This window comes from Falco rusticolus, chromosome 6 (assembly GCF_015220075.1).
Source record: "Falco rusticolus isolate bFalRus1 chromosome 6, bFalRus1.pri, whole genome shotgun sequence".
In the NCBI taxonomy this organism is placed as follows: Eukaryota; Metazoa; Chordata; class Aves; order Falconiformes; family Falconidae; genus Falco; species Falco rusticolus.
Window position 1 is genome coordinate 20,853,774 of NC_051192.1, and position 13,339 is coordinate 20,867,112.

At 34.7% G+C, this 13,339-nt stretch overlaps 1 protein-coding gene across 1 annotated transcript in view; it reads right to left on the minus strand.

Annotated features, from left to right (window-relative positions):
* Positions 1-13,339, minus strand: part of ASCC3 (activating signal cointegrator 1 complex subunit 3) — a 281,127-nt gene that overhangs the window by 47,582 nt on the left and 220,206 nt on the right. Inside the window, exons 31-34 of the mRNA XM_037390923.1 lie at positions 9,465-9,602; positions 9,243-9,363; positions 5,657-5,789; positions 2,953-3,078 (exon numbers count right to left, since the gene is read on the minus strand). Of these exons, the coding sequence (XP_037246820.1) occupies positions 2,953-3,078; positions 5,657-5,789; positions 9,243-9,363; positions 9,465-9,602 (518 nt within the window). The remainder of the gene's footprint in view (positions 1-2,952; positions 3,079-5,656; positions 5,790-9,242; positions 9,364-9,464; positions 9,603-13,339) is intronic.

Genomic DNA, 13,339 nt, shown 5'->3' on the forward strand with positions numbered 1-13,339 from the left:
TCCGCCAAATCAATAGCTCAATTACTCCTCTTAACTAGACAGTTCAAACCCATTTCACAGATTTCAAGATACAGGGATTCATCAAACAAGAAAATTAAAATGTTTTGATGAAAAGAAGTATTGTAACACATAAAATTTTTCAACACCACCATTAAAAAAGCCATTATTACAAGTCTAACCAATTATCTCAAGTGTGCCAGAAAAACTTTTGTAATAATTCCATGTTTAGAAGAAATCTGGATACTCAGAGCAAAAGGATACTTCGATCTCTACCTCACAACAAAGGTAGATTAACATTACTTAAATAATACAAATTGTAGGCATTTAGTAAGGCATTTTATGATACTGGGTTGGAACAGAATGATCCTAAATTTGTTTATGCAGCTTTAATACACAAGTAGCTAAAACTGACAATAAATGAGAATATAAATCTTCTGCATATTATCTAAGCCCATTATTTTGGGGATTTACAGCATCACATGCAATGACTTTTATGCCAATGAATCCCAAGGCAATTTACCAATCATGCATGCAGGAACTACTTATTCAGCACTAAGGTACAATCACCTGCTGGCTGGAAAACAGTTCTGGCTTCACGGTGGAAAGCAAGCTAACAAAATTGCTCTGGGGCAGGACATGATAAAGAACACTGCATCAAGTGACACTACGTGGTTATTGTGTAACTACCCAAATCAAAATTCAGCCATTGTGCTCCTACTCTTTCAAAGAAAATAAACCCTAAAACCTTTGGATTATTAAGGGTCACATCACAAATAGGTCTTGTTTGGTAATATCAATCGCTTCATATGCTCGTCTATGGAACAGTAAACTCTGTTACCATACTGCAATTTATTCAAAATTGTCCCAACTATCACTGACTTCTGCTCATAAAACTCTTCAGTCTTCCTTTGGTGTACCTCATTCAAACATCAACCACACTGGAACTGCTTGGCTTGTGGGAGGTCTGAAGATACCACAGACAGTAGGTCTAGGGACGCTACTAACTGGCTAGTTTAGTAACTTCCTATGAAACTTGATAGAATTTATTGTTATGTCAAAGAATGGAAAGCATGCGCATCCCCTGCATTTTGCACTTGGTACCTAGAAGTGACCTCTTTGACACAGTCAATAACATCCTTCACTTTTCTCCCTGCATGACTGAGTTCAGAAGGAATGCTGAATGCCTCTGCGTGGATGAGACAGGGAGTAAAGAATGCCTCTGCGTGGATGAGACAGGGAGTAAAGCAGCACTACTTGTGAATTGTTCCAACCCCCATGTGTGGCATTCCAATCTCTAATTTCATTAGAGACTTAGACTTCAAGATGCATTTCTATCTTGCCACTATGGACATGAGTAGCCAAGGTCTGTTCATCTTGTTTCTCACTACAAAGGCTCTGCATCTTACTATGAAATATAGCAGGTTCCTCCCCCTTCCTCCACTTTCTTCCCACAGTCCTCTCAGAACAGCAGAACTTTTGCTTAGAAGTTGATATTGTGGTAACTTCAGATTTAGCTTTCCATGACACTGCACATTAAAGAAACTGCTGAGTAAAAAGGACCATCAGTCAACATGCCAACCCCATACTCCAGTGGGAACCTTCTTTTATATTGGGAAGAGCTTGCCTATTAAATCAAACTACTATATTTCTATATTCTACACTTACCTTTGGGCTGTATGTTGTGTCTTAAAAATCTACCTACCACAGATACTGCACGATCAAAGTTTGCCAAAAACAAATAATTAAAAAATCACTTTAACACAGCAATTCAAGAGCAAGACATTTTAAAATAACATCACTTATTCTTTATACTAAAAAAGAATAGCGTCTGCAGTGGCAGAGTTTTTCACATTAGTTGCAGTATGGATCACCTGTAAATTCCGAAGTCATACAAATAAACACAGTTTTACCTACACCAAATTACACAAAACCAGAATTTAGCTGTTCGTTATTGACAGGGGAGAAATACCTTCCACATGAATGTATTCATTTTGTTCATTATGAAGTGAGAGAACTGAATATGTTTTCTTTAGTGTACAGTTCTAACACTCTGCATTTTTTATTTCCCAAGAAGATTAGGTGGAAATTCTGTTTTGTGGGAGATTCTCAGCATAGGACTAGATGCAGAATTCAAAACTAATGAAGACTAATAAAAAATTTAAGAAATTATTTTATCACCTGCAGCCTCCCACCAACAGGTACCCGTAAGAATCCAGCCAAAAATTCAGCCAAATGTTATAGACGTTAACATGACGTCAGGAATACAACATTGTGGAGTACATCAATAAATATTTAGTGCTATTAATGCCTAATTCTTTTTTTGCCACATTATTTTAGTGGGTGAGTGATCACATGATAGGTAACATACCGTTTACCCAAAACAATGTTGTGGCAAAGGCAGACTGCATTGCTGGAACAGCTCAGAATGATCTGCATACCAGCTGGAGCTAGGCAGGATGATAACAATCACTGAAAGTATTGCACACATGGTTTCACCAGGACACCCTAATGAAAGTAAACTTTATCACAGAGAAACAGCTGATAGCTATTCTCCCATTTATTAGGAAAATCCAGGTCTTAATAGATTTTCTATAGAAAACTGGGCAGAACATATCAATGTAGTAGCTAAAAAAAAAGTAACACATTATAAATACATACCTAAAGGAATGTGATAATCTGGAGTTTTATTTTAGGGATGCTGATGTAGTCCTCTCAATAAGGCTATTTTATAGTTGTCAATAAATTGTAAAGTTATCTGCTATGAAACGCATTTATATTTAAGAGAAAAAAATATTAAAACAATGTGCACACCAGTTCCATGTGAGGGCCAATAATGCTCCTACATTGGAGACTGCTAAGTATTCTAGGCTCCAACAGCACTGGGATCACCTTTGGATCAACTCTACCCTCAAGTTACCTTTAGATTAAATTGCATTTGTATTTTATACTTACGTTGGGTTCATTATAAGTCGACGGAAGAAATAAGTCCAGGTGATATAATCCATTGCATCCTGCTTAGAAGTAATAGTTCCAGCAGCAATTTCAGCATTTAAGTGGTCAGCTAGGACTTCTAACAAGCTGAAGAACAGGAAACAAGAGGACTTAGCTGACTTTATAATCACAAAGGCAGGTAATGCACTTTGTAGAGTTGTGCATTACAAGGTTTATTGCTTTTAATCTGAAAATATATATTTATCTTCTGGTAAAAGAGAAGCAGGGAAGAAGGGGGAATGTAATTGCAAGGTCACTCATCTTCTTTACATGATAGTGGAATGAAGATCAAATTATTTTTAGATTGGACCAAGAATGCACAAGTTTAAGTCATTCATGGAATGTATTCAGATGGAGCTACTCAGTGGTAACTTCTGAATACTGTATGTTGACCATATGATCATGCTGGTTTAATCCAATAGAGAATCATATGGAAAGACAAACAGGAAATGAAACAGTGGCAATAGCTTAGCTAATACTTGACAAATACTTGAGGGCTATTAAAATTACATCAAAATTGCTTCCCCCAGATTTTGCCTCATCTTTATCCAAGGTAAAAAAAAAAAAAAAAAGAAGAAGAAAGAAAAGGCAACTACCCTTACCCAGAAAGATCTAAACTCAGAAACACAGAAGAACAAAAGAAGTTTAAGATGATTCTTACAAAGTAAAATACTGTTTAGTGTCGTTAAATGGAACAAAGACCTTCATTAGGGTATCTAATGAGATCATGCCTGGCCAGAGTTCAGTCAGAGAATGGCAAATACCCTTAAGGACCAAGCTAATTTTTCCGGTATTATAATCCTTTTCTTTTCCTACTGTTCTTTTTCTATTGCTAATATTTTGGTTTTACTGCTCGATACCACTGATTGCATGCTTCTGAAGATAAGAACTGAAGACGTTCTACCCAGATTGTCCAACAGAAACCGGACAGATGACAGCTATTCCATAATAAAGAGTGCTTTCTCTTTTGCTTCTAATGTGCTATATTTCAGACCCATGATTGGTGAGAGCACAAGGCCTGTCATATGAGTTGTGTACTCAAGTCTTACAACTAATACATAGACAATGACTTTTGGAAAAAGCTTTAATTAAAAAAATATGAAGTTTAATTTTACAAATTGGAAATACCACACAAAGCTGATAAATCTGTTCTTTGGTAGAACAGATGGGAAAGCATGCTGAAGCTAAAAACCCTCTAAAAACCCCCAATCAGTTTCTCTTCAAAGCTATGAAGCTTCTTAGTTCAAATACTTGATCACAAAAGCGACCAAGACAACTCTTGAGTTAATCAGTTCACAACCTACATAGAACTTAACGAGATTGCTGATACGTGAATTTTTCAAATATTCTCTGTTTATAATAAAAGGTGAAATATATCAAACTACAAAGTAAATATATGCACAGAAAATGGAACTACTAGAAACATACAATATTTATAGTATTCCAAAGCAGAACAAGGTGTGATTACTACTGTTATATTGAAGATACAATTTCTTTATTTAGAAACACCACTTGCCAATTAGTAGAAAGTTTTCCTAGTTTATGTTAGTGCCATAGAGTCTGGATATATCATCAACATTTTACTCACACTGCTCTTTTGACTTATTAACTATCGTTTTGAAGTTCAACTCCTTGCCTTTTGTGCTAAGTGCAATTTATATGTTAAAAAAACAGAAAAGTGTGGTTTCCTAATGAAATGAAGTACATGTCTCCACATTCTTTCTTTCTTTGCAAAAATTGTATGTCTGTCTCTGCAACACAGAAATTAACGTTCAAATACACCAGCCTATTTCAACTACATTTCACAGGTGGATAGCACTCTCAAGCTCCTACAAATTTCCTGACCAGATAAAGGTCCCTTTATTACTTCTGTTGAGGGATGAAGTTTCCTTAGGAGAACTATACTGTGAATTCTTCCATCCCTGAGAAAAGCTTTCAGTAATGCTCATGCTTTATTAGATGTCTGAGAATTCCTTGACAAAATCTGCATCTATAGGAGACCAATGTAACTAGTTCTGCTTCTTGTTGAACAACTAAGTATGTTATGAATATCAAAACCAAGGCATAAAAAGGCTAGACAGCAAACTTTCTATCAACTAAGTTCAGAGAGGCTGCAAAAAGATGGTATTTCTACATTTCTGTCAAATATATTGCAATTTTGAAGTGAAACGTGTGTTGAAATGTATTAGTAGTATTTTACACTATGTAGATTTCTTTGTGAACTTGTGAGATTTTGAAGAGTGTGATATCTCTAATGGTACAAGTATTCTACGTAAAACGTGACAGAAGCTCACTTCTCTTTTTTTTTTAAAGAATTTATCACAGAATTTCAGAGAGGGTTCAGAGGATCACATATAGTTGTTCTAGACACTGGCCTTGAAGAACAGTTTGTGCTCTCATTCAAATGTCTGAGATAAGACTCAGAACCAGAGAAGCATTTGCAGTACTACCTGGGAACAGACTAAAAAGCTCAACAGTGCTTCAAAACTCATGGAAGAAAGGATTTTTCTGCATAAAGATGGGTAATATTTTTTGGAAAATGATTTCCCTCTAGGACCCCAATATTTAGGCGGTGTTCAGCACAGGAATTTTGTTTCACTTTTCTCTAACCCTCATTTGTAGTATTGTTTATAGTTTGATCAGCTTTTCTGATTGCTTTCTTTACCTTGATTCCACTGGGAAAGGTTCATAAAGGAATTTTTTGTAGAAGTCTTTCTTAATATCATGAACTAGAATTACAGCTTTTCCTTGGTCATCAAACTGCGGTCTGCCAGCACGTCCCATCATCTGAAGGACATCTGCCGAAAGACAATAATGTATAAACAAATGTATTTATTTGAATGTATAAGTAAATGTATTTACATAAGTATAATGTGCAATACAGGATATTTGGATTTCTTTGGCCTTATATGCCCTATTCGTTTTGACACTTCTGATTTTTTTTTCCATCTCAGATAAATTTACGATAAGCTTCTTTCTGGCAGGGTCGATCTTCCTGCATGCTTGAAGACCACCCACTGCAATAGAATCCAAGCTTACATCTAATATAAATATCCTTTACTCCCCTTCCATTCCAGATCCATCCCTTGTTTGATCATATGCAACTAAAGATGGTAAGTAAGAGAACTCATGATGCCTACAATGGCAACTGTCTATTTCCTAATTTTCAAGTATTTGACTTTACAATAATAAAAGTTCCTTGTATAAGCTTTTCTGCTATATATGATTTCTTAGGATTTGAGTATTTCAGCGATAAAATAGTACAGGCAAATTCTAATTACTGACAGCTATGATCTTTACCACTCAAACTTCAGGACAAGTTATATTATTTATTAGCACTGGAATAGAGATGGTTTTGCATCATATATTGTCCCTGTATCAGATCACAATATATGAATTTAAAAGCAGGTATGGTTAAAGCTTACCTCTACTACCCTGCCTACACATCATTACTGGCAAATACTAGTTAATAATTTCTAAAAACACTGAAAACACTAGTTTATACAAAACACGCTCAACTTGCTTCCTGGCCACCAAGGTAAGTATCCCTATCATCTATTTGTGTCTTTTGATAATCTGAGAAGTGCATCTGCATAGACTGTTTTGTGTCTCGTTTAACAGAGCTCTGATTCCTTTTTGGTACCTCCAACTGCTACTTAACTTCGAAGAAACAATGGAAAGAACTTAGTAAGTAAGTTTTACATCTTCATTTTAAAACTTTTTTTTTTATGCTTTGTGGATTCTCTATGATTCTCTGCCATACCTGCACAACATGGCTTGCAGTACCTGGCATTTTGAAAAGCAGTATCTTTGGCTTCAGAATCATTAAGGTTTTGGCCCAATGGTCAGTTGGTGAAGGAAAAGCAAAAGGGTGTAGAATGGGATAAGGCAACAGGCCATGAAAGGAGGAAACAGCCTGATGACAATAGAAGTTTTCAGTAACACATTTTCACTTGTGTACCTATGAGCTATATAGACAGCAATGTTTTTTATCAGTTTATTCCTTTTGTTCATTCAGTAGTGACATGAAAATGTAAAATGAAAATAGTTCAAAAATTATGTTTCTGAATAGGTTAGTGCACAAGAGGGTGATGAAACAACTTCTTGCTACTCTAATGTGGTGAATTAAATTGTGCATAATACCACACAGGAAATGGATTTACCAAAAAGCGTCAGGAAATGATTTTTGCCAATACCCACTACGTAATTATCCAAACCCAGTATTTTCTTTAGTGACTATATGTTGCTTGTCTGCTTTTAATCTGGACTAAACTCCTAACATGTTAAATATGATCCAACTGGCTAACAAAACGTCTGGTAACTGAGAAAAGGCCCTCCCCAAAACCTCTGACTTCACTCAAAGAAGCACTTTTACTTATTTTGAAATTACTGAATACACCAGAACGAATCATTCTGCCCTCCGCTACTTCCTTGGAGCCAAATGCACCCATGATACAGAAAGGTAACTTCAGCAGGGAGAAACCAAACTACACCATGACAGAAAGGAAGGCATAACTTGAGGGCAGCATTAAAGGCAGTATTGTGAAATTTTTGGAAGTATTTCAGAAAGAAATTAATCATATTTTCATTTTATTGCTGCTTCAAAACTGTACTACCTATCCACAGAACTTCCAGATGCATAAATATTCTCTAGAAAGTTAAAAATAAAAATGCTCTAAGTAAACCACACCACATGTTTCTTCATAAAGTAAGGAATCTGCATTTTCGGTTGCAGTGCAGACAACAAAATCTAAATGCTTCCATTACAGATGGTGGTATTCCATCCCCCCTCCAGTCTTACTGAAAATTTAACAACCCCCAATGTCCAAGTCACCTGAATTCAAAAAAGCAATAAAGAGTGCAAGTATAAGCATTCCCTAAAGCCTTTGTGTGTACTTGTACGACAGATTTACAGAATAGCATAGTAAGCCTTCAATGCTTATTGAGTTTCTGATTTCTTCTGAATATACTATTTTCTCGAATACTGATCTCTGACAGTCCTACAGATTCAACATAAAACTTCAAACTACAGCTGATTTCTTTCCTCATCACTTTTTCCCATTCAGGAATAAAGTCGCTATTCTTCCAGTTGGGACTCGCAAGATACTACTTCTCTGCAGAGACTGTAGTATGTTTAAATCAGCCAAAGTCTGTCACAAAAGGCAAGTGTGCATGGCTGAGCTCCCAGGTCATACCAGAATCTTTGAACAAGAGAGCTGGTCTGGAAATTGATCCCAAGTTTCCTGCAGAGCTCTAACCACTAAATTAAACTCTATGATAGGTTACTTGGAGAAGTAACCCCTGTAGTATTTTCAGTTTGAGCTTTTTTTCATTAGTAAACTTATCAAACTGAAAAGACAGCATGTGGTTAAAAAGACGCAAGTTCTCTATTTACATGACAAATAACATTCAGATTGTCCTTAGGTGTACACATCTCTGGCATAGCATAGGATTAATTAATCTCTTGCAAAAAGAGAAAGGGAAAACAGAACAGGAAACCTGGAATAAATTTAGCTTGTCCTCATTCTTCAAGCTTAGTACCATCCAGAGAAATATTCTCCCTGTCTGAACTCTGAAAGAAGTTCTTCTATGGTTCACTTTCTTAAGATTGTTGAAAACACTGCAGAACAGTTTATAAAAAGTGGAGTTGACTGGAGCTAGAAATCAATAAAAGCCTATATCAAACCAGAAATTAAAATATTTAATTTAGCTGTTTGTTTCTTAAGTATCACTTACATCACTGAAGACACCAGACTAATGGTTTTTTGCTTACTGTCAATTGACTATGTATTAATTTTATGTTCTCATACATGTGTGAGACAAGTTGCATTTCAAACCATGGCTAAATTTAATATTAAAAACAGATTTGTTCAAAAAAAAGGTTTCAAAAATGAAAAAAAAAATTGCATGTATGAAAATTTCCTTTTATACTATATATATATATTGTATAAATAGTAGTAGCTAAATATAACTTTAAATTGCCCCTATAACTGTTTAATGTCTATTTTGAACAATACCATTAAAGGAATTTAGCACGAAAAAAGATTCACAAACCAGAAACATTTTCATTATTACGTAAAATCTTAAGAGTTCTTTTACAACTTGCATTAAACAAAGAAACCCTTTCCTCAGTACTCCTAGTCTACCCAAATTAGGCATTTTCAGTGATTAATTACTAAAAAATCCAGATCATTTGCATATGCTTGAAATACATTTCAGCATATGAGCATTCCCATAATTTATGTGAGTACCTGTAATGGGATAATCCACGTAACGCCTTGTTTTTCCATCATAGTATTCTGTTCCTTTAACAATTACTAAATGAGCTGGAAAATTTACACCCCAAGCTAATGTGCTTGTGGCAATAAGAACCTAAAACAGAAAGAAAGATTAATGAGGTATATGTAACAAAAAGCCAACTTTTAAAATTCCATGTAAAACTCATTATGGCAGGATTAAAAGAACAAACGTACCTGGATTTTGCAGTTCACAAACAATTCTTCCACAGTTTTCCTGTCTCTCTCATGCAGACCTGCATGGTGCATGCCTATTCCAAAAGCAAGTGTCAGCTTCAGATTTGAATCTCTAACTGTCACTATAATGTCATTCATCTGTAACAGAAAGGATAGTTGCATGCTTTAAAACAGACTACTCAGAAATTTTAAACTTTTAGCGTTGTTATCTTTTTTTCTTTATAGCAAGGATAATTTGCTCAATACTGTTTATACAAACAGGAAAACGCAGTCTTCAGTCTCTGAACAGTCTGGTTTTAGTCTAAAAAAATCAACCATATTAATGATGGGGGGGAATACAAAACACACATGACTTTATTGACATACCAAGTAGTGCAGATAAGGAAATGAAAATGCTGAAAATATCTTGACAGGTCTGGGCAAATGCTGTGCATTCTGCTGTGTGTTTGTTTAATGCAATCCCTAGTATCAAAGGGGTTAGAACTGGTATAAAACCATAGCAAATCCCTGCAACCAGTAACATAACAGTCATGAAAAATAAACCTGGCTCTCTTTAATACCTATGAAAAGACACAGTTTTTCAGTTTGATAATTCTGTAATTATTCACAAAAAAGTTTCCTATTCACAGGCTGAATGCAAATTAATTTGAAAAAAAATTTTGAGTGTTTTTAATTCATAGACTCAAGCCCTGTACTGAAATCCAACATACAATAAGTGTCTTCATTTAAAACTTTTAGAAGTCCAGAAAAAAAGCTATTTATTATTATTATCACTATTTGTTTTTTCAAATGTCACATCAATGACTACTTGTAATCATTTTAACTACTATCATTTTCACTGTATTTCTTGACTATCTTTCCAAGCAGTAAACTTCATAATAAGCTCATTTATATCTGTAGATGACCTCTGTGAAAAGCCCCTCACTAACAATGAACAAAAGCTTTGTAACTTTTGTCTTGTTGAGTGATTTTACCTCTTAATAGTCCTTCTGTTGTTTTACTTCTTAAGGCCATTATTATTTTATGTGATTTTAATATAATTATAGCCAGGAACTTTCAAACCTCATCTCTTATTAGTGGTTTCCTGGTGCCACCAGCAGTGGCATGATGATATTGCATACTTATGGGCAGCATCATTCACAGTGAACCTAACAGGTATAGCGCCAAGGTTAGAGACAAAATAGTAGCGCGGAATGAATTACTCAGGGTAACTGAAGGTATTCAGTCTCATCTCAGACTGAGTATCTTAAAGTACTGAGATATGATACCTGCATGACTGCAGTGAAATCTTAATTTCCACTTAGGACTCTGAGGTGTTGCACCTCTGATCAGAACTGTAACCTTCTCTAAATGTCTCCTGGATTTTATAATTCTCAGACTTTAACGTTAATAAAATTATTCACATATCTAAACTCAAATGACATATGTCACTACCATTATAAAAAAAAATCCTTAAAAGGTACAAAAAAGCCAGAGAATATAATAGTCCATATTCAGGTTTTAAAAACTATCAAACACACAATATAGATTTTGTAAATCAATTTTGTCAGGAAGAGCAAATTGCAAAGCATTTTAAAATATCTATTGCTTGAAGTAGTATTGACTAACAGAACCAGAATTGATGGAAGTAACAGAAAACCCAATTTAAAAAAAACAAAACAAAAACCACAATCAAGTTTTTGCTTGGTTCAATCAATTTGATCTGTCAATGGAAGCTCCTAACTTTATTCTTCCTTACAACACAGTTGACTGGATGTTCCTGAGAGTCTCCTACATTATAAGACATGGAAGGTTTGTTGTATAAACTGAGCAGGCACGTCTAAAAGAAAAGGATGCTTACAAAAGAAAAGAGTGAAAGGGACTATAAAACACTAAAAGGAATGGAAGCAGAAAGAATAAAGCAATGAATTGAGAAGTGAAGAGGGGATAAGTCTACTTAGGAAAGGGAAACAAGAAGAGGGGTAGATAAGTAGAAGAGAGTAAAGAACTGAATGAAAGGAGGATATGTTAAAGGATAAAGTTTATCTATCTAGATACAATCAGCAAACCTTTGATTTCTCTAGTCAACATGTAGGCATGTGACTGTAGTGTAGACAACATGAATTATGACCCATCTTAAAGATTTTTTTTTCTCCTAAGACAAAAAAATAGCTCCGTAAAATGAGAACCTGTATACTGTTTTCTCTACAATTATGACCATCAACATACATTACTAAATACATTCTCGAACCTATTAATACTTGTTGTGCTATGGATTTATGAAGTGGTACTAGCACTGCACAGGCTCCTTATGCTTAGGTACACACTATGAGAAATAATAGTTATATGTATATATTTGACAGGAAATTAAGATGAAAAAGTAGAAAATGGCACTGGTAAATATCAGAAAAAATAAATGAAAAAATTAACGTATTTACATTTTACTCAATTGCTGCATTCAAAAACTGACAAAAGATACTATATTGCTGAATAAAGTTTTCTCTTCCCCACTAAGAATCATCATCTCATGATAGTTCTATCTTGAATGTAACAAGCCAGTTCCAATGACGTTTATCTCATTGTTAACATGAGCAAATTTGGTACTGGGAAACTAATGAATCTAAACTCTCTTTTCCTTTAGAAGAGTACAGGGATCAAATTAGCTGATTTGGATTAGTCTATAGCGATAAGACCGCTCCTTCAGCACATGCAGTTTTACAGTGTTGGTTATTTTCAGTACAGAATCAGAGCTAAACCTTTTTGCCATGTAGCTGACAGCATAAAACTTCCTAAATTCACACTGCTGGGAATTTATTTGAAGATGTTCTTCTTGCTTTTACAATCAGTGGTGGTTATTTTTTTTTTTTTCTCTCTGACTTGTATTACAGCGGTGGCCTGTGGTGCTGTTAGTCATACCTGCAAAGCACTGTAATTTACCACAGGAAAACTAAAGAACCCTTAGCAGGAGAGCTGGCACATGTACTACTATCCTGTCATTTTAGCAGCAGGGAATCCTAGTCATTTTTAGCTGACCCCTCACTTTCACATAAATCAATGTAATAAACATAACTATTTTACCCATAGGCACAATCCAAGGCTTAAAATTCTCATGACAATTTATTTTAAAATAAAACTCTCATGTCAGTGTAGCGTAAGAATATTATCACTTTGTATTAAGGAATAATAGCACAATTAATAGGTTCATTAGCCAGAAACAGACACAGCATTGTGACTACAGAACAAATCTAACGTTTCTATATTGTTGTAACTTCATTACTATTCATCTTTCTGAAAACAACAGTAATGTTAACTCATAAAAGGGTTAAAAAAATTACATTTTATTTTATGAACACAAGTGTATTAAAATAATATAAAGAAATATACATGGTACTGACACAAAAACCCACCATACAACACTGATGCAGGGAACTTAATGCAAGGAGGGATTTTTTCCTGGACTCCAAGACAGGCAGGATTGGGCCCATGTGGTTTTGCTATCCTTTTCTGATGAACAAACAAAAATATCTCATGTGCTTTCTGAACATTAGGCTGATTAGGAATCCATCTTTTAATAAAAAACCTTTGAAAACCAAATTGGGACTCCAGTAGCACTGAGAAATATTTATTATAAAAAATAAACTTTATTTCTACCTTTAATATTCTAATCTCTTAACAAGCTAGATTTTTCTCAAACTAGTAAGTAGTCATTTTCTTTGTTCCTGCACATATGTAAACTGTTGAACCATTTACTTTAAGCTAATAGAACTTTTTTATATTTTAAATTTATTATACTTAAAAAGCTTTTGTAGAAAGATAGGATTCCATTTAAGTAGATACATTACCCTGTGCCTGAAATACATTCCAGTCAGAGTATAATTCAGCAAGTTGATGACAAT